Here is a 21,832-nt window from a genome sequence, read left to right as displayed (position 1 = left end):
TTTGAAAAATTTTACGTAGTTCAAAATTACAGAAATAACCCCTTACCTCAATATAAAACCCATGATAAATATTAACAAAAAGATCAGACACACACACATAAAAGTAATAGAACCAGCAAGAGATGGCAAACATCTCTCACTCGACGTTCATATTCTCCATCATTTTCCTCATCTCCACTGCGACGGCTGCCACATTCGACATCCTTAACCGATGTAGCTACACCGTGTGGGCAGCCGCTAGCCCTGGAGGAGGTCGGCGTCTAAATGCTGGCCAGTCATGGAGATTAGATGTTGCGGCCGGCACTAAAATGGCGCGGATTTGGGGTCGGACCAACTGTAACTTTGATTCCTCGGGTCGTGGCCGATGCGAAACCGGTGATTGTAGTGGTGGACTTCAATGTACTGGTTGGGGCCAGCCTCCAAACACGTTGGCTGAGTATGCTTTAAACCAATACAATAACTTAGACTTCTATGACATCTCACTTGTCGATGGATTTAACATCCCTATGGAGTTTAGGTAAGAGAATATATCATCATAAATATAAATATGAAAAATTTCCCAAAAGCAATTTTCTTTGTCTATATTTCAAAATGTTTCATTATGATAATCTTTTGTCGGTGTGTTGTATTGTTTCCAGCCCAACAAGCTCGAATTGCAAGCGGATAATATGTAATGCGGACATAAACGGACAGTGTCCGAACGAGTTGAGAGCCCCGGGCGGTTGCAATAACCCGTGTACGGTTTATAGGTCAAACCAGTATTGTTGTACGAACGGGCAAGGTTCATGTAGTAGCACTGGATTCTCAAGATTCTTCAAACAGAGATGTCCCGACGCCTACAGCTATCCACAAGACGACCCGACTAGCACTTTCACTTGTACCAACACTAACTACAGGGTCGTGTTTTGTCCTTAGGGCTAAGCCCCGTGCTCCTGGTCTCACCAGCTCTTCTTTGCTTACCAAGGAGCATTAAATAATTAAGAGCCTCGTCTATGTTGTATGTGTGTATGTACGTAGATATGCGTACGCGTGTGATCACTATCTACGATCATGGATAATAATGAAGCAATAATAATCACTCTGTACTCCAAATTTTATGGTCTACGTCTAGAGATGTTTGTCAACTGTAACACTCCATCTAGGCTAAAAGAGTAAAAGTATCCCTTTGGTTACAAAATCAACCTCAAATTAAATCACTTTTACAAACCACAAATAACAATAAACAAGAATCCGTGGTACAATAATCACTGATAACTAAGGAGAGCAGTGAAGCAAATGCTATAAACAAAGATGTTTACTCTGAACTCTTAAACGAAGCCCATAGAGAGCCTAAATCAACATTACCTCCGGAGAGGACAATTCCTATGTTTTTGCAATCACTCAAAGAAGGATTGCTACGGAAACTATTTGATAAAACAGCTGCTAGACCAATAGCCCCACTTGGTTCTATAGAGACCTTTAGTATCTCATAGCACATTCTCATTGCTTCAATTATTTCACAATCTTCCAAGGTTATCACATCATCTACCAGGTCTCTCACCACCGGCCTGATAGCATATAAGACGTTTTTAGAAGGAATGATACAGATTTTGAAACAATTTAGCCATTTAGGTTATAAGAGTAAGAATTAATTTACCATGTCAAATCTCCCAGAGAAGCTCGAAGGCCATCGGCTATTGTATTAGTCACAGGTAAAGTGATGATTTTACCAGCGACCTTAGACTGAGCCGCATCATCAGCTCCTTTAGGTTCAGCGGCTACAATTCGGATGCTAGGCTTAATCGACTTGGCAGCAAGCGCCACACCAGATATCAATCCACCACCGCTTATCGGCACAACTATAGCATCAATCTCTTGGATTTGCTCTAGCAGTTCCAATGCAATTGTACCCTGACCACTGTTACAAGAACCATAACCTGAACTAAATACTCACCATAATGCATTTAAGGCAGAAAAATGAGAGTTATCTCGTCAAAGAACAAGGAATCCCATATTAAAACAGAGATGATTCCTTCAACATAGTATTATTCCTAATATGCACTTTTGTGTAAGAAAATTGAAATAACTTTTAGAGGATATAGTTCCCTGTTGTGTGAATGAGCCCACTCAAGAGATTCAAAGTTCTATCTTTCTAGCAAAATAAGGCTTTAGTGAGTAACGTACATTTGAGAACTGAACATATAACACCAACATAGAGAAGCAGAATACCTGATAATGCGTCCATCATTATATGGGTGGATGAGAACTGAACCTGTTTCCTGCAAAACTTTTGAAGCTACTGTCTCTCTAGAAGACATAGTTGATTCACTCCATATAACCTTACCACCATAACGGATCACATTATCAACTTTGCACTGTGGAGCACCTTTGGGTACAACAATATACGCCGGGATTCCCTGCATCTTCGCAGCCAAAGACAACGCAGCAGCATGGTTTCCACTGATAGAAGAAATCAACAGTAAGAGAGATGAACACTACTAAGTCTATCAGTTTCTATAAGGCACAAACGATATCAGTAAACAATAAAAGCATTAATCTTTCATAGTATGGAAACAAAACTCTTACAAAACCTGCTGTGTGTTACAACCCCTTTGGCTGCTTGTTCAGGATCAAGCGACAAAACAGCATTGCAAGCTCCACGGAATTTGAAAGCTCCACTGATTTTCACATTAAACAGAAATACAAAATGATCAAATATTCGAAACAGAGGAAAATGAGAGAATCTCTTCACTGAAATTAAAGCATTGGTGCTAAGTCAGCCCCCTCACCCTTTCTGAAAGCACTCACACTTAAAGAACAAGCTTCTTCCGGAGATTATATTCAAAGATTCAGATGTTAACACCGGAGTTATGTGTATATAAGGCTTAATACGCTCATGAGCTTCCTTTATGGTAGATATATCAGCAGCATACTTCTCTCTATTTGCTTCCATTTCTAAAAATATACAAACAAACTTCATCATCACTTAATCAACATCCTACTTATCAGAAACAACATATTCTCGCTCATCCAACATTACTTCAAATTTGAGTAAAAATGTTACCTTGAAACTGCAAAAGTGGTTAATTACAAAAAGCTTCTTGCTTGCTTACAAAAAGACTGAAACTTTTCAATGTCAAAAGCGTTTTGCTTACAAAAGACTGAAACTTTTCAATGTCAAAAGCTTTTTGCTTACAAAAGACTGAAACTTTTCAATGTCAAAAGCTTCAGCATATGACATTTGCAATTTACAGTTACAGTTTCGATTAATAAACCCTTAAGCATCAGAAACACACGAATTGAAAACAAAGGAGAGTCCAAGTCCCCAAACCTGTAAGTAATTGAAACGAAGAAAAGAGAAAAGAACAAACCTAGTTTCTCAAATTAGGTCTTAGAAATTGGGAATTTTCAAATTTTCCCAGTTTCAATGGAGTTACAGATTCGAGAGGACGTCGACGTTTCTTCAAAGACAGGACGATGTTATGGAACTATAAAATAGAACGTCATGCTGGTTTTTGTCACAAGAAACGTCATGCATTGTCTGTCTATATTAATAAAACTATCACACACTGTACATATTTTATAGTCCATGTGCTTTTTACGTTGACTGCTCTAGTAGAATAGGTGAGGAGACAACAAGTGGGAGAAGAGATGAGATCAGCGGAAATCCAAATCTTTCAAATTTCAATCATGTGAGTTAGGAAAAGAATTTGTTTACATTTTATATTGATCATCTGACCAAATCATTCAATCTCATATGATTTAAGTTGACTATTTTCTTCACTAAAACATTTTATATCCGTTCTAAACGGTTAACTGTCTACAAATTTTTTTGTTACTATGGTAATTTTACATACTTTGAGGCTTTGAGCAGTTCAAAGCATGAATGTTGGAAACTGGTATAATGAACTAAAATATACGTTTTCATCTTCTTCATTGCATGGAAAGAACTAAGGATCATAGGATGTCTTAAGATTAGGATTTTGATGGGACAGAAGTTAAATCGTTGTATGGGAGTCCATAAAAATCTAAAGTCCCGCTTCCTTAATATATATATGCATGCACACAAATGTATTTCGGATGATAAAATAGTCTCTTTAATCATCACTAGATTTTAATATGTTTTTTTGGATATTACAAATAATAGCTTCAAAATTCAATATTTATTTAATTGGTAATGATTTAATTATGTATATCTTACAAATAAAAAATTACTCTACCGAATGTATTCTGAATTAATAATATGGAAATTTTATTTACTTAGCCTAGTACTACAACTATCGGTGGAAATTTATATCCTATGAGCTCTGAGCTCAATACGTAAGTCAAACAAACTCATGTGACATCAGCGTTTTTCTAGGATCTTTACCTTAAATGGTGGATCAAATTGTTTCTTTTAGATATGCATGCATGAATGAAGTCTTGACCTTTTTGTATACGCCTCTGCATTTATTTCGGTATAATAATATGGTTTTTCATCTTTAATATATATTTTGTCTTGAATCCATCTCATCCGATCAACAAAAAGAGGGGAAAGAGTTGACCTTTTTTCTCTATGTTAGGTAGTAGTTCGTGTATATATATGCTGGTTTTGTAAAATTAGTTGTGTTAATGAATTTTAATTCATTTAATAATTATAAAAGTATCAACAAATAAATTTTCAAAATGTTCATAACATTTTTAACACTTTTATTTATTCAAATTATACAACACCAAATGTTTTAATTTACATAAATATTAATCATATTTACCTATCTCTTGAATTTATTCACTTTTGTTGTTAAATTTTGATAATAGTTTTTAAGTATTTTTGAACATTGAGGTAAAAAATTAGTGATAGAAATCAAAATATACTAAAATATTCAAAACCTTTAGTCTAAGTTGTTCATATAAACTAACACATTACATAAAATATCTTTTAACTAAAATTCAAATATTTTATATGTAACAAATTAATATATTTCCCATAAAATCATATGATGTACAATCAAAAGGTAACATTCTTAATCTATTTTATATTCCACTTAATTTAAGTTATATTGCTAGGTTTAGTTCTAATGGTTTCATCTTTACAGTATAAGCTAGACTGGAACTACAATATCAGATCGTTTTTTCTTTTAATTTAATTAAGAAAACCCTTAAACCACAAAATTTAAAGAAAATAAACATATAATGATTTTAATTAAATAAATGTTGGATCACAAAACATTGCAGTCAATCATCTTTAATCTCAGTTAAAATCCCAGATAAAAACGAAAACTTATTTTTCGTATATTCAATTGGAATAATGGAAAGAGAAAATAATCAAATTAATCAAATATGCCATGTATTGTATTATTTCTCAAGATAAATGCCATTTCAATTTAACATTCTCTAAAATGTCAGAGACACTTTGATTCACTGAACATGACAAAATTACCCTTATATTATCTTTCTTCTTTTCTCACATCTCGATCTCTCATATCTCTCTATCTTCTTCTCTCCTCTTTCTTTTTTCAATAACAAAGAAATCATTTCATGGATTTGAAAAAAAAATTCTGATGACCGTTTCATCAGAATCACTTCACGAGAGAGAGATAGGAACTGAATTGTAACAGCAAAGACCGAATCAGTGAAGAGGCGTTTACAAATGGTGGAGCAACAACGATATCCCATCTCTCACACCTTCAACTATTCATTTTCTTCCATCTCTCTCTCTCTCAAAACCTTCATATCTCTTTTAAGTTTCTTATGTTTGTTTCCTTCTCTATACAACTTTAATGGACCAGATCTTAAATCTGACCCGTTATTTTTTCTGATGGAACAAATTCGATGGACTAAAGAGTTGTATAGAGAAGGAAAGTAACAAAAAAAAATGTGAAACCCGCAGCAATCTACAACCAAACCAAACAGGGTTTAACACCAAGAACCAAATTCAATCAAACAAAAAAACGGACAAGAGAGTTTTCTCTGATTGATTAGTTAGAAACCCCAACTGATCACGATGGTTACGATCAGTGTTCTAGCGATCATGAGAAGGGCCATGAATATAGTTATGCTTGTTGTGTTGCTGCCTGGGAGGATCCCTGATAGAGCTAGAGTTGTTCTGTCCTTGCCTGAGAGTGAGAGTACTATAGTTGTAGTTCTTTCCAAGAGTGTTTGGATATTGACCAGGGTTATTGTTGGCATAGAGGAGGGTTATGGTTACGGCGAGGATCCCTTTGCCTGTTCTGTCCAAGGGTGTTTAGATATTTACCAGTGGGTTGTTGTTGGCTTAGAGGAAGGTTCTGGTTCTGGCGAATGATTTGCTTGTTCTGTTTTGGACCACCCTCATGAGCGTTATTTCCAAAGTTGTTTTGCCTTCTTTGATACTCGGAGTATGAAGCATCAAGCTGGTACATATAATGTTCAGGCACAATAACACATTTAAGCAACACATAAAACAGGAGACTAGTGGTGATACGTCTGCGGTAGTGAGACTACTACGGCGCTTGTGAGCATCATGGTGACCATCCATCTAGACATATGTAAAATTCAAATTACCCAAACAATTTACATTTCCAGACAGAAGCAAATGTTCGGTAATGGTACTAAGATGGCAGCGGCGGTAATCATCATGGCCATTCATCTACAGCATATGAAAAATTTCAGTTTACCCAAACAATTCCAGACAGAAAATGTTTGAAACCATAATCCTAATCTAGGCAGTAGTTTGTATATAGATATGCTGATTTTGTAAAATTAGTTGTGTTAATGAATTTTAATTCATTTAATAATTATAAAAGTATCAACAAATAAATTTTCTAAATGTTCATAACATTTTTAACAATTTTATTTATTCAAATTGTATAACACCAAATTTTTTAATTATATAAATATTAATCATATTTACCTATCTCATGAATTTATTCATTTTATTGTTAAATTTTGATAATAGTTTTTAAGTATTTTTGAACATTGAGGTAAAAAATTAGTGATAGAAATGAAAATATACTAAAATATTCAAAACCTTTAGTCTAAGTTGTTCATATAAACTAACACATTACATAAAATATCTTTTAACTAAAATTCAAAGTATTTTATATGTAACAAATTAATATATTTCCTATAAAATCATATGATGTACAATCAAAAGCTAACATTCTTAATCTATTTTATATTCCACTTAATTTATGTTATATTGATAGGTTTACTTCTAATGGTTTCATCTTTACAGTATAAGTTTGACTGAAAATAGAATATCAAATCATTTTTTCTTTTAATTTAATTAGAAAAACCCTTCAACCATAAAAAATTTAAAAAATAATCTTATAATGATTTTAATTAATTAAATGTTGGATCACAAAACAAAATACAATGATGAGTATGCTAAAAATATATATTACAAATTTTGTTGAGATAACAATTTAAATAGTTAAATATTGAAATTTTATGTGAGTTGACAAAAGAATAGTTGTTTGAGAAACTTCAAATATAAGAAAATACCACAAATAATAGATTTGCAAATGATTTTTGAAAAATGCAATGTACAAAAATGTCACTAAACAATCAATATTTTTAAAAATAGTTTTATAGTTCTCAAAAAGACACCAATAAGCTGTTTCGAAATGTGGTTGGTTTTGGCAGTGAGGCTTCATAATGAAGAAAAAAAACAATATCAATAATGGAGATGGTAATTTAACTTTTTACAATTTTAATGTTGTGTTCTTATGTAGGAAAGTTGATGCATTGTCGAAGATGAATAGTCCAAAAATCAGTATGCCTAATGTGAGGAATAATACATTGATTTAACATCCAACATTGTAGCCAATCATCTTTTAATCTCAGTTAGAATCTCATATAAAAACGACAGCTTATTTCGTATATTCAATTGGAATAACGGAAAAGATAAACGATTTGAAAATCTCTAACTTTTATAGCAACCCAATGTATATTATTTGAATTCAATACATGTATAGAATTTGTTTGATTAGCTTGTAACCCGAATCCATACCACTTATGAAAAAGCCGAAACCATTATCATAAAATAATTTTAACAAATTCCACCCAAAAAAAACAACAACAAAAAAAATCAATATTTTGCCATTGTATTTATATATACCATTTATGGAGGAATTATAAGTAAGGAATACTGTTAATCTATTGTCTTCAAAAATATAAAAACCTCTAAACCACTAGATCTGAATTAAATAATTATTATAATTATTTTTATATAACTATATGTTGGATCACAAAAGCTAAATCTAATGATGAATATACTAAAAATATATATTAGAAAAAATTAAAGATAAGAGAGAGTTAAGGATATTTTATCTGATAAATCTATTACATTTTTTTTTCAAAACATTGCATACTTATAAATAAAGAAACCATACATTAATATGTAAGAAAATAATAAAACATCCAAATTAAATAATAGTGGTAACTTCTTTATCTTGATTTCTTTATTGTGTGCATAATTAATATTTTTGAATCTGCATAGTCTTAATATTACCATCAAAATTGTATAATTGATATGTAACTTAAAATTAAAAGATATTGAAAAACAAAGAAGAGTGAACTATAAGAAGCCTTACTATTTTATATATAACTCTGTTAAAGAATTATTCTTTTCTTTGTACTTATTATTTTCTTCTATATACTTTCAAAAATTAACTATAGGTTGAGGTACACCATATCGTATTTATAACTCATGTCAATATATTAAGGCACACCATATCATATTAATTTATAAAATTAATATGCATTATTATACATGTATACAATAAAGTCGGTTCTGATTTTTTCCAAGATGAGAAACATTTAAGAAAATCCCAAGAAACTGTGTCTACCCTTACTTGAAATCTAAGTTGGTCTTTCCATAATTATTTAATTTTTCTCCACAACTTAGACATAATACTAATGAATGCATATGCATGTGCAAATAATATTATAATGTAGTATATAATTTCAAGAACCTTTTATCAAGATTGAAGTTGTGAGCTTGATTCTACTACAAGTTTCTCTTCACTTCAATGTGATTCTTCAACAGATCAAACAAAGTTTTCGACAAATTCAAGAGAAGAAGATCGACGGTCATGATGATGAGCAATCTAAAACTTGGCGTGGACGTGATCGGAGCACACAATCTCTTCCCAAAAGACGGGCAAGGTACATCAAACGCTTACGTCGAGCTTTACTTCGACGGTCAGAAGCACCGAACAACGATCAAAGATCGTGACTTAAACCCGGTTTGGAACGAGAGTTTCTTCTTTAACATCTCAGATCCATCTCGTCTTCACTATCTCAATCTTGAAGCTCAAGCTTATAGCCACAACAGATCTACAAATGGACGTTCCTTCCTTGGCAAGGTATCTCTCTCAGGGACCTCTTTTGTTCCTCATTCTGATGCTGTTGTTCTTCACTTTCCCATGGAGAGACGTGGTATCTTCTCTCGTGTGAGAGGTGAGCTAGGTTTGAAAGTTTACATAACCGACGAGGCTTCTTTAAAATCCTCTGCTGCTTCTAATGATCATCAAGATAATCTTGATCCGGGGCTCCCAAGAGGTATTAAATTCAGCTCTGATGATACCATTCGTTGATTGGGAAGGGCATTTGATTTTTTTTTTGTGGTCCGGATTTTGGTTCTTGAGAGTTGGGAGTCAAATTAAACCTTAGTGCTTTCTCAAAATTTTCATGAATTAGAAATAATTTTTATAAACAACATAATAAATACGAATTTCATGATTTTGTAATCAATTGTAATTAAATAAGTTAAGAAGTGGTGGGCATTTAAATAAATCTTTAAAATATGATTCTCCGTTTATTCAATTGTATTTGCTTACACTAAATTTTGGATCTTGTTTAATTTCGATCCGGTTTGTTCTGCTATAAAAAAATATACTAAAATAAGTGGTAATATAAACAAATACTTATTCAATTTAGATGTAAAATTTGGTTCAGTTTAGTTTGATTTATTTGTTTGTTACGATTGTTTAGAACAACAGTGTAGTTTACTTGAACTATTTTTTTTTAAATGTGTAACAGTTTCAGCAATGAAGGTAGAACATAGATCCGACAAACGACATGTCTTTTACAATCTCCCGAACAATGCTCAAGAACATCAACAACAACAACATCCACAAGGGTCTAACCAACCCTCTTCCTCAGCCGCTGAACCGGATCATAATAATGAACATCATAACCATTATGTGCCAAAGCACCAAGTAGACGAAATGAGACCCCAACCACCACCACCTTCAAAGCTAGTTCATGCGCATTCTATTGCTTCGGCTCAGCCAGCAGATTTCGCCCTTAAGGAAACAAGCCCGCATCTTGGTGGTGGAAGAGTCGTTGGTGGGCGTGTTATCCACAAAGACAAAACCGCTACGAGTACTTATGATCTTGTCGAGAGAATGTATTTCCTCTATGTCCGCGTAGTCAAAGCTCGTGAACTACCAATAATGGATATAACAGGAAGTGTTGATCCTTTTGTCGAGGTAACTAATGTATCATTAAAAAAAACTTTACTCAAATCAAGAATTGTTTTTTCTAAAGATATTTTGTTTTTATAGGTGAAAGTGGGGAACTACAAAGGAATCACAAGACATTTTGAGAAGAGACAACATCCGGAATGGAATCAAGTGTTTGCATTCGCGAAAGAGCGAATGCAAGCCTCGATGTTGGAAGTAGTGGTTAAGGACAAAGATCTTTTGAAAGACGATTATGTCGGGTTTGTTCGGTTTGACATTAACGATATCCCTCTTCGTGTGCCTCCTGATAGCCCTCTTGCTCCGCAATGGTATAGATTAGAGGACAAGAAAGGGGAGAAGATCAAGGGCGAGCTAATGCTCGCTGTTTGGATTGGTACACAAGCGGATGAAGCTTTCTCTGATGCTTGGCATTCTGATACTGCAATGCCTGTTGATTGTTCTCCAGCCATCTCTGCCGTTCTTCGCTCAAAGGTACAATGACCTTGATTTTATATTTTTATTGTTTATATTTATAGTGATGCATTCTTTTCAAATTAAAAACCAAGATTCTAATGTAAATTGTAAGCGTAAACACCAAACTCATATGAAAGAAAGAAAGAAAGAAAGAAAAAAAGTGTTTCCCATAATTTATCTGATAAAAATGCCAATGTTTAATATATTTATTCTGAATATTTAACACGTAAATTCAATGTAGCTAGATATTAATTTTGTGATTACAAATTTTATTGATGTCACGTTGCTTTTGTTGAATCTGAAGCAAATAATTTAATAGTGATTGTTCTTTGTTTAAGAATAGGTCTACCATGCGCCTCGTCTATGGTACGTGCGTGTGAACGTGATCGAAGCACAAGACTTGATTCCGACAGACAAAACTAGGTTCCCTGATGTTTATGTCAAAGCGCAGCTAGGAAACCAAGTCATGAAGACCAGGCCCTGCCAAGCTCGAACCCTTGGTGCGGTATGGAACGAAGACTTTTTGTTTGTTGTTGCGGAGCCCTTTGAAGACCATTTGGTTCTCACTGTCGAGGACCGGGTGGCTCCAGGAAAGGATGAGATAGTTGGTCGTACTTACATTCCTTTAAACACAGTAGAGAAGCGAGCTGATGACCATATGATACATGCCCGGTGGTAAGGCTTCTACTTACGATTCTAGACGCATAATAGATAAAATTTAAAGGTTTTATATATTTTGTGGTTTTGATAAAAATGTGTTTTGATAGGTTTAATCTAGAGAGACCAGTTGTTGTAGATGTGGATCAGCTCAAGAGAGAAAAATTCTCAATGAGGATTCATCTCCGAGTTTGTCTTGAAGGAGGATACCATGTTTTGGATGAGTCAACTCATTACAGCAGCGATCTCCGCCCATCCGCTAGACCGCTCTGGAGACAACCGATTGGAGTACTTGAGCTTGGGATTCTAAACGCTGTTGGACTTCACCCGATGAAAACTAGAGAAGGAAGAGGAACCTCTGACACTTTCTGCGTTGGAAAATACGGCCAAAAATGGGTTAGAACGAGGACAATGGTGGATAACTTGAGCCCCAAGTATAACGAGCAGTATACGTGGGAAGTATTTGATCCAGCTACGGTTTTAACCGTTGGTGTGTTTGATAATGGACAGATCGGTGAAAAGGGAAACAGAGATGTGAAGATTGGAAAGATCCGTATAAGGTTGTCTACTTTAGAGACGGGAAGAATCTACACACATTCTTATCCGTTGCTTGTTCTTCACCCTACTGGGGTAAAGAAGATGGGGGAGCTGCATATGGCTGTGAGGTTCACATGCATCTCGTTTGCAAACATGCTTTACCAATACACAAAACCGCTTTTGCCCAAAATGCATTACGTAAGACCATTCTCGGTTATGCAGCAGGACATGCTTCGGCACCAAGCAGTGAATATAGTGGCTGCACGGCTAGGCAGAGCAGAGCCTCCTCTAAGGAAAGAGATCATTGAGTTTATGTCGGACACAGATTCACATCTGTGGAGTATGCGTAAGAGCAAAGCCAATTTCTTCAGGATGATGACAGTTTTCTCTGGCGTCATCGCGGTTGGGAAGTGGTTTTCCGACATTTGCTCGTGGAGAAACCCAATCACGACAGTTCTCGTTCATGTTCTGTTTCTGATGCTTGTCTGTCTCCCAGAACTGATCCTACCAACAATGTTTCTCTACATGTTTCTCATCGGGCTTTGGAACTACCGTTTTAGACCGCGTTATCCACCGCACATGAACACGAAAATCTCTCAGGCTGAGGCGGTCCATCCAGACGAGCTTGACGAGGAGTTTGATACGTTTCCAACCACCAGAAGCCCTGACATGGTGCGGTTAAGGTATGACCGGCTTAGAAGCGTGGCCGGGAGGATTCAAACCGTGATTGGAGATCTTGCAACGCAAGGAGAGCGTTTTCAAGCACTTTTAAGCTGGAGAGATCCACGCGCGACCGCAATATTTGTTATATTTTGCTTTCTTGCGGCCATTGTTTTCTTCATAACACCGATTCAGATCGTTGTAGCGTTGGCTGGTTTCTTCACGATGAGGCACCCAAGGTTCCGGCACCGGCTTCCTTCTGTTCCAGTTAACTTCTTCCGCCGCTTGCCTGCCCGAACGGATAGTATGCTTTAGCTCTAAAAGTCCCCTTTTATATTGGCTGCATGTATTTTTATTCTAATATTCTCATTGGTGAATGATAGATATATGCTATTTTATTTTGAATTTCGATTTATTTTAGCTACAAGTTTGTTCATTTGAAAACGTTCTATAGTTTATTTAATGGATCGTATTCATGAGTGTGTTTCCTTTTCAAGAATAGTTTTAAGAATCAGAAAGCATCAACGTGTCCAAGATTCCCAGTTTGGTACGTACAGGAAACGAAATTCGCCTAATTAAAGTTTGTCTTCTTTATTTTTTTTTTTTTTTCATTTTTGTGAGCTTCTAGATTCGACTATTTAGATAGAGAACTCCAAATCCAAAAATATATATATATATATATATATATATATATATATATACATTTTTTTTTTCAGATGTGAAGCATATTTTATATTTCACACCTATCCGGTCTAAAAGAAGTTCATATATATTTACTAATGCACAAAAAAATTAAATACGAACAACAATAAGAACATTTAAGTTTTTCAAAAATATAATATTTTTAAGTTTTATCAACGAAAAGTATAATTTAATTTATTTTTTTAAAATCATCAAAAAAATTTAGTTTTTAATTTTTCAAAAATAGTACAAACACAAAAGTTGTTTTTTTGTAGGTTTAGAAATTAATTTTTTGGATTTGTATTAAATTTTTTAAAATTTAAAGTATAATTTTAAAATTAAGATTTAGTGTTGAAAATTTAGCTTTGGTAAACAGTATTTTTGAGAAACTCCTCTTTTTAGAATTATGCAATAAATATCTGGGAAAAAATAAAATAATTAGTGGGCCAAAATTGAGGACCAGCGTTCACATAACACACCGCCACAATAAACGCAACCAATGACGTACGCGCACACACACACCCGAGTGTTTCCGACTAGTCTCTCCAACGTGGCTTCCTCATATGCATACCACGTGTCTATTTCATTCTCCAACCACTGAACGGTTCAAGCCAAAATAAAAATATCTAAAATCCTTGTGAAAAAAACGAATCTTCACTTTTCCGCAAATGTTTAGATCCTCCGTTCGTCTTCTCTATATAACCAGAATCAGTTCTCCTCTGCTTCGACGTTCATCATCGCGTCTTCCTCTGTTTTCATCTGCGAAACCTTTTCTCAGTTCTCATCGGATCACTATTACTTCTCTTCCGATCTTCGCAACGGGAGCTAATTTTTCTAGATCGGAGCATTCCATGGCTGCTTCTTCCGAATCCAAATCTATTTACGATTTCACCGTCAAGGTTTGTTTTGATTCTCTCTTACGATTGAATTGATTAGGTTTGTTTCTCTGAGTTTAATTTTGTTTGGATCCGATTTTTTGAATTTTGAATTCAGGATGCTAAGGGTAACGATGTTGATCTAAACATCTACAAAGGGAAGGTTCTATTGATTGTGAACGTTGCTTCTCAATGGTAACACTTTCAATTTTTTTTTAAAATTTGATTTTTTGATCTTTTAGGTTCATTGGTTTTAAGTGACTTAGTTTGTTTTCGTTTGCAGTGGATTGACTAATTCGAACTATACTGAGCTTGCACAGCTATATGAGAAATACAAAGACCAAGGTATATATATATAACTTTGTTGCTAGTTTGTTTGTTTGCTTGTTCGTAATCATGGTTTTGATGATTGTGTTTGTTGTTTATGGTTACAATTTTGGATTTTAGGTTTTGAGATTCTTGCGTTCCCCTGTAACCAGTTTGGGAATCAAGAGCCTGGTTCTAATGAAGAGATTGTTCAGTTTGCTTGTACCCGTTTCAAGGCTGAGTACCCCATTTTCGACAAGGTACACTAACGCAAGAAGTTAACTAGCCTTCTCATTGTGTACTATCTCAAACTCAGTCAGCCATTATATTTGAGAATTGTTGCAATCTTTTGTAGTATCAGTGAATCATTTTTTGGATCATATTGTTGGAACTAATAGCTTTTTCCTTTGAAAATGGGATGATGATGACTCTTGTTTTGAACTGTAACCGAAGTATTCAAGATCTTTTTTAGGAAAAGTGAATCATTTTCAAATCATATTGTTTTTTTTTTTTTCAAGTATTATTTTCTCTACCTGGATTTGATTCTACATTTTGCACTTTGAAATGAAGGTTGATGTGAACGGTGAGAAAGCTGCACCAATCTACAAGTTTCTGAAAGCAAGCAAAGGCGGGCTTTTTGGAGACGGCATCAAGTGGAACTTTGCCAAGTTCTTGGTTGACAAAGATGGGAATGTCGTCGACCGTTACGCGCCAACTACTTCTCCTCTCAGCATTGAGGTAATGTCTCTTGTCACTTAATCATCATCAAAATACTGTAGTCTGATTCAGTAGCCAGCCACATAGTTTTCTAATTGCTTGTTAAATCTTCATTGTTTTCGCAATTGCAGAAGGACCTGAAGAAGCTGTTGGGAGTTAAAGCTTAAAACAAGGAAAAAAAACAAACAAATAAAAGCTCATTAGTATTGTTGTATAACCAATACTGTGTAGTAAGCTGAGTTCGTGAGTGTCTGTAATGGTTATTTCCTCGTACTATAGTCCGGTTTTTAGCGGGCAAACCATGTAATAATCATAAAATCGAAATAAAATCAACAGTTTTTTTAGGGTAAATGGAAACCCCCAGCGTAAGGAAACTTATATTTTCGTAAAATTTGGCTGTGTTGGAAAGAAAGCTATGAGATCTTTCTTACTTGAAGTGTCTGTCTATGACGACCCAATAATCCAATAGAATTACTGAAATTTAGCAATGTGATTGTCAATAAATGGGAAATTCAACTTAAGGAAAGTGTCTACAATAACTAAAGGAAAAAGAAAACTAACAAATTTTAAAAAGTATATTTACTTGCCGTTAAAGAACTAAATAGACTAAATAGTTATGCTTCTAAACTTGAAATTTTGGAATGTGTACAAAATAGTTAGGACTGAGGTTTTTTTTTTTTTTTTAGGGATTAAATTTAGGAGTTAGGACTACAATTTCGTCATTGTGAATATGCAAACGTAAAAAATCACTCTCTTTTTTTGTTTTGTTTATTTTTTCAATAGATCTTCTTGATCAAGCTTTAACGTGGATTCAAGAATCTATCAATCTAAATTGTTTTTCTATCTTTTTCTCTCTCTCTTTTTTTTTTTTTTTTTAAATTTGTATGTAGTTGCAACGTGATGGTGAAGGCTAACAGCTCAAGAGAAGATTCAGAATGGTCAACTCTGGATAGAAACATACTTGCCATTATCTTCGATAAGCTCGACATAATGGACATTATCATGGGAGCTTCACGTGTATGCATCTATTGGTTCCTTGCCTTTCACAACAAAATACTGTGGAACACCATCGACCTCACCAAGCTCAATCACAAGGGAAAAAACGTCCTCTACAAATACCCGGTCGACAAAGAAGCCCTAAGCTTTAGTAATCTTTCAATTAAGATGAGCCGGTTCTTCTTTAACTTTTGTAGAGTAAAACACACAAAACTCAAGAATCTAATTGTTGAGATCACTAAGTTGAGCCGCACGGCTCCGTGTAATGTGTTCTTTAGCTTTAATTCCTATTTACAAATGGAGCACCTCATGTTTGTTGCTAAGAGGTAAATCTCATCTTAATATCTAAATAATAGAATATATATATCGCTCATATGTATGTTTTTTTTTTTTCCAGGATGGCAAACATAGAGAAACTTGCTTTACCAGTTTCATGGTCACTGTATAAAGGGCTGGACTCATTTAGGTTTGCGTTTAGTCAGTGGAAGAATCTTAAAACACTGATCATGGCTAATGACTTTACCTGGGGCTCATTCGAGATTCGAGTGTTGGGAGAGAGCTGTAGTAACCTCAACAACTTAAAACTTATAGGTTTTTATATTTTGGGAAACGACGCTGCTGAAGGAATCGTGCATTACCACCAGAGCCTCACTAGGTTGAGTTTGCGATGCTCTTTCATCGATGTTGAAGTAGTTATCCTGCTAATCAGAGGTCTTCGAAACCTCACAATCCTTAACTTGACACATTGCAAAATCTTGCGCTGGTATCTTATGATGAATGATGTTGTACAAGCTGCAACTCAGAATCTTGACAAACTTATCACATGTTCAGAATACGATTGTCAAGTTTGCAAAGATCGACCTCCCATGTTCCGAGAGCAGAAGTTTTACGAGAAGCATTGCCAAAACGACGAGATAAAGGAACTTGAATTCTGAAATTTTGAAAAGTTTTGTTGATGTGGTTTGAGAGAGTTATCGTATTCTATTTTCACAACCTTTATTATTCTTATATGTGTTGTTCTTCCATTTGATAGATCATAATATGCTTCATTTAATATGAACTGGAAATCATATAAAGTTTTTCAGCGTTTGATCCAGCGTTTGATTTAGGCAACATTGACATTGATCCAGCGTTTGATCCAGGGTTACTGGATAGTTACACTCTATTCATTTCTTTTAATATTGTTATATTAAAAGAAAACATTTCAAATACTATAGTCTATAGGTATGATGCATGAAAGCATGAAATTAAAGTGTCTTCCTTACAACAACCTAACACTCTCTACATAATCCGAAAATTGCTTTTGTCTCCCGATGCTTGAACTTGTAGTCTCCGTGTAAGTTAACCTTGATTCCTCTAAGCCTATTCGTGTCTGGATTGTAAAGGAAAACATAAAACTCATTATAATAGCACCGTGGTGCCAAAATTAACTCACCTCTATGAGTTGTGCCTCTGATATCTCCCAAATCATAATGTTTCCACTTCATCCCAATTTTGATACTGAAACTTTCCTTCATCCATCCTAGAGTCTCGGCTTGCTGATCCAAAACCCACACTTCCAAATCCGTCCATCTGGTAGTGGCTAAAGCTACTTTCCCCTTGTAGCTAATCAAAGTTGAAAGATATAGAAACGCAGTTGGAAAGTCCGCGGATACACTAGTAAAAAGATCCAACGTTTCTGACCCCAAATCGAATCTCATTAAGCTTAACCGCGACAAATTATCTGCCGTAAAAGCAAGATAATACAAAACTCCATCTATGCACACACTGTTAAGCACAGGACCATGAGGAGTTTTGTAATCAATCATTCTCCATACTTTGTTTTTATCTCCCAATGTGACTACTTGGTGTTCAGATGATAGTTGTAATATTCGATCCTTCATGCACAACACTAATAGTTTGTACTCATCATTAACCGGATCGTACCCGAAAAAACTATGTGCGACCGTACTGCTGGTTTCGACTCTAGGTATAGCTATGAATGTACCAGTACTAGGGTTAGCTACGCATTTATCTAGACCATATCTTAGGTTTATCAAACCATTGACATAATGAGAATGGTAGACAGACTCTGGAAATGGACATGTAACACTTGATAGATAAGACGTTGATGATGATGTAGACAGCGAGAAGAAGTGCCAAAATTCGCAGTTCCGTTGTATATCGAAGTCAATAAACGCGACTAGTAGACGAGGCTGCATCATCGAAGAGTACCTAACCTGGAAAGACGTGATGAAATCTCGACTCCGTATCACTCCGGTCCAAAACTTTGAGAGTAGGAGACACCTAGCTACGGATTTCAAAGGCAGTCTCATAAATATATCCATCGCTAGTTCCAAAGGAACATCATCGAAGTTCATCTCTTTCAAGATTTCAAGAGAATTGTTCTCAGTTTTACTCTTCTTCGATTGACTTGTCGCCATGATCCTGACCCCCGCTCACTCTTGTTTAGAGAAACCCTAAATATCTCTAAGTCTCCCTTGATGTTCTTAAGATCTATATAAGTTGAAATAGAGAGGCAACAGGCCCATATAGTCCAATATACATGGGATATTTTTGGTATTTGAACTTAATTGAAAAAAAAAAAACCCTAGCTAGTTAACTTTTTCACAAAACAAAATTTCCTCTTAGCAAGGTAGTTCTTCTAGGTCTATCACCTTGCTATAGATTATGTGACTTATTACAATATATTGTTTTTTTTTATGATGCTTTCGCTCTGGCTGTGCTCTGTTTGTTTATTGTTTTTGTAGAAATTTTTTTAAAATACTTTTTTCTAAGTAAGTGCTTACAAGAACTGACTATTCCTGATACCAAAAATTTTATTGATACCAAAAAAAAGAAAAAAGAACTGACTATTCGAATCTTTTTACCCTAACATAGCTTGTTTGGTTTTGTTTTTGTTTCTGTTTTTTTCCTAAACACAAAATTAAGTTAAAGATCGTGAAACTAGAGTTGCAGTTTTGGTGTTGTAAATATGTAGCATTATTTAGTAGGACACTATAATGTTTTGTTTCTATATGTTACCGTTGACATATTCTTGTTTTGTTTGATAATGAAAAGTACTCTATTGATAAGAATGTCCGCAACCGTACGAGCACACTTGAGGATGGAGGAGATACTCGCATTCAACTGTGGTTTGCCGCCAGATTTTATTCCAGATGAGTCAACATTCAGTTCAAAACATTTTTACATAAAGTCACAAATGTAACAAACAGTTTATTTTTTTTTTGAATATAATTTAACATTAGATTCAAAAAAACAAAAAGTACTCTATTTCTCTTATACAAGCTTTATGTAAATTCAAGAATCCACCCATCAACATTTTTTTTCTTCTCCTTTTTCCCCTTTGTATGTAGTTGCAACGTGATGAAGAAGGTAGAGAGCTTAGGAGAAGTTTCAGTATGGGCAGATGTAAACAGAGACATACTTGAACTTATCTTCAGTAGGCTCAACTTGATGGAGATTACCATGAGAGCTTCACGTGTCTGCATCTCTTGGTTCCTTGCCTATCACAAAAAGCTTTGTGGAACACCGTCGACCTCACCAAGCTCCAAGAATTAGATGTTTCCAACAGTTTTTTCTTTAAGAGTAAAGTACGACCAATCTTCTTTTACAAGCACCAGGTTGACGACAATGGAGGCCTTCATAAGAATCTTTTGTCTAAGATCATCTCCAGGTTCTTTCATGACTTTTTTGACGTAGATGGCGGCATAAGTCTCATGAATCTATTAATTGAGATCACCAAGTTGAGCCACATGGCCCCGAAGACATTGTTCTTTCACTTCAATTCATACAAGAAACAGGTCTCAATCATATTCGCTGCTGAGAGGTAAATCTCATCAATCATCTACTTAGATTTTCTTGCATGTGCATGGTGTGCCTCTCATACGTTTATATTTTTCTTTCTTGTGATTTTGTTTCTCAGCATGCCAAATATAGAGAAACTTGCTTTACCAATCTGGTCCTATCAAACCGAGAATTCATTGCGGTTTGCTTTCAGTCAATGGAAAAACCTGAAAACATTGATCATCGCTCATGAACATACTTTCACCGGGATATTTAGGTTTCAAACTGTGGGAGAGTATTAAATTCGGGTTTTAGTGTGGGCTTCCAACTCAAAACCAATTGGCAATAAGTAGAGAGGTTCTAACCCTTTATATATTACTTAAATCTCTTCACATATTTCTGATGTGGGATATTTTACACTAACACCTCCCCTCACGCTCAGGCATAACCATCTAAAGCGTGGGCATATGTGGGAACAACATCCACGGGGTGGCCCAATAATCAATCTGCTCTGATACCATATTAAATTCGGGCTTTATTGTGGGCTTCCAACTCAAAACCAATTGGCAATGAGTGGAGAGACCCTAACCCTTTATATATTACTTAAATCCCTTCACATCTTTCCGATGTGGGATATTTTACACTAACAGAGAGAGTTGTAGTAACCTATCCAACCTAAAAATATTTGGGTTATTTGGCATAATACAATACCAGCGAAATGGTACGTTACCTCCAAAGCCTCAAGAGGTTGAGTTTGCGATGCTCTTTGGTTAGTATGGAGGTATTTAACAAGCTAATTACCGGCCTTCGAAACCTGACGATTCTTAACGTTTCACATTGCAAAAATTTGTTTAGTTTTCTTCCTATCGAATAATCTATAGAAAAATTTGTAATAGCCGCTGCAACTCAGAAGCTTGAAAATTTTATCTGTTGTCCTCAAGATTGTATGATTTGCAAAGATAGATGTCGTTATTCCTAGTCGTATCTCGCTTAGGATTGGCTGAACGACGAGATAATGGAACTTCAATTCTGAAATATATGAGAAGAATTGTTTGGTGCTGATGCATGGTTTTGTATGTAGTGTGTGTTTATTTTCATTAATTTAAAATTTAAATTTGTTACTCAAAGATAACTTGAAAGTATATATAGTTTTCTGATCCTATTGTGTTGAAGCTTTCAATTTATTTCTGTAATTGTATATACACTGTATATGTACAATTTGTAAATAATGTATTTCTGAATGTAAAAGATTCACACTTTAAACTCCATTTATACATGACGATCAAAATTATGTGTCATGTACTTTTGTTACACACTTAATTACACTTAGACCATGTCTAATGGAGCAACCCATCTAAGTTGCTCAAAAATAAAAAGTACATTAGTGTATTAGACACTTTTTGAAAAATAATTGGAAAATAAGCAGTTTTTGTTAAAAAATTGAAGAATATACACTTTTTAGATTTTGTGAGATAGATAATTTGTGAGAGATTATAAGAAAAAAATAAATAGAAAGACTAATATACCTGTGACCATGTGTCATAAATAGAGAGTTTTAATTGTGCTCCCAATTTTAGAGGAAATAAGAGTGAAGATGTATTGGTTTGTCTAAAGTAGTGTCTGTGTGATTAAAGACGTGATACAGGATTGTTGTTGTTTTATGTGCGTGAGAAGTTTCTAGAAGGTTTAAGAAGGCAATATTGAAGGACAGTTTGAGGATGAATTGAAGCGCAA

The 21,832-nt window shown here is 34.7% G+C and overlaps 6 protein-coding genes and 1 pseudogene across 7 annotated transcripts; 5 read left to right on the top strand and 2 right to left on the bottom strand.

The window, feature by feature from the left end:
* On the top strand, nt 87–1,097 carry LOC104737161 (osmotin-like protein OSM34). The gene is made up of 2 exons (XM_010457273.2): nt 87–517; nt 639–1,097. Exons 1-2 carry the CDS (start codon nt 123–125, stop codon nt 913–915), a joined length of 672 nt encoding a protein of 223 aa, XP_010455575.1. The 5' UTR covers nt 87–122; the 3' UTR covers nt 916–1,097.
* LOC104737160 (serine racemase) lies at nt 1,178–3,453 on the bottom strand. Of its 2 annotated transcripts, none has more exons than XM_010457271.2 (6): nt 3,351–3,453; nt 2,769–2,934; nt 2,571–2,657; nt 2,209–2,439; nt 1,637–1,897; nt 1,178–1,547 (listed from the first exon to the last, which is right to left on the bottom strand). In XM_010457271.2, exons 2-6 carry the CDS (start codon nt 2,930–2,932, stop codon nt 1,295–1,297), a joined length of 996 nt encoding a protein of 331 aa, XP_010455573.1. In that variant the 5' UTR covers nt 2,933–2,934; nt 3,351–3,453; the 3' UTR covers nt 1,178–1,294. The 2 variants fall into 2 exon arrangements, with proteins under 2 accessions (XP_010455573.1, XP_010455574.1); XM_010457272.2 differs by having other exon boundaries at nt 3,044–3,443.
* LOC104737159 (FT-interacting protein 1-like) lies at nt 8,831–13,177 on the top strand. Its single transcript, XM_010457270.1, has 5 exons — nt 8,831–9,504; nt 9,985–10,436; nt 10,512–10,901; nt 11,227–11,558; nt 11,651–13,177. The coding sequence occupies exons 1-5, from the start codon at nt 9,036–9,038 to the stop codon at nt 13,050–13,052; spliced, it is 3,045 nt and encodes a 1,014-aa protein (XP_010455572.1). The 5' UTR covers nt 8,831–9,035; the 3' UTR covers nt 13,053–13,177.
* On the top strand, nt 14,054–15,667 carry LOC104737158 (probable phospholipid hydroperoxide glutathione peroxidase). Its single transcript, XM_010457269.2, has 6 exons — nt 14,054–14,317; nt 14,412–14,488; nt 14,577–14,638; nt 14,741–14,859; nt 15,170–15,337; nt 15,448–15,667. Exons 1-6 carry the CDS (start codon nt 14,087–14,089, stop codon nt 15,481–15,483), a joined length of 693 nt encoding a protein of 230 aa, XP_010455571.1. The 5' UTR covers nt 14,054–14,086; the 3' UTR covers nt 15,484–15,667.
* Nucleotides 16,217–17,247, top strand: LOC104738383 (putative F-box protein At4g11580). The gene is made up of 2 exons (XM_010458566.1): nt 16,217–16,638; nt 16,710–17,247. The coding sequence occupies exons 1-2, from the start codon at nt 16,217–16,219 to the stop codon at nt 17,245–17,247; spliced, it is 960 nt and encodes a 319-aa protein (XP_010456868.1).
* On the bottom strand, nt 17,584–18,735 carry LOC104737157 (F-box protein At4g11590-like). Its single transcript, XM_010457268.1, has one exon. It carries the CDS (start codon nt 18,733–18,735, stop codon nt 17,584–17,586), a length of 1,152 nt encoding a protein of 383 aa, XP_010455570.1.
* Nucleotides 19,679–21,131, top strand: LOC104737156 (annotated as a pseudogene).

The sequence above is a fragment of the Camelina sativa genome, chromosome 13 (genome assembly GCF_000633955.1).
Source record: "Camelina sativa cultivar DH55 chromosome 13, Cs, whole genome shotgun sequence".
NCBI classification, from domain to species: Eukaryota; Viridiplantae; Streptophyta; class Magnoliopsida; order Brassicales; family Brassicaceae; genus Camelina; species Camelina sativa.
The sequence above is the reverse complement of the archived record's forward strand: the minus strand, read 5'-3'. Positions and strand labels throughout refer to the sequence as shown.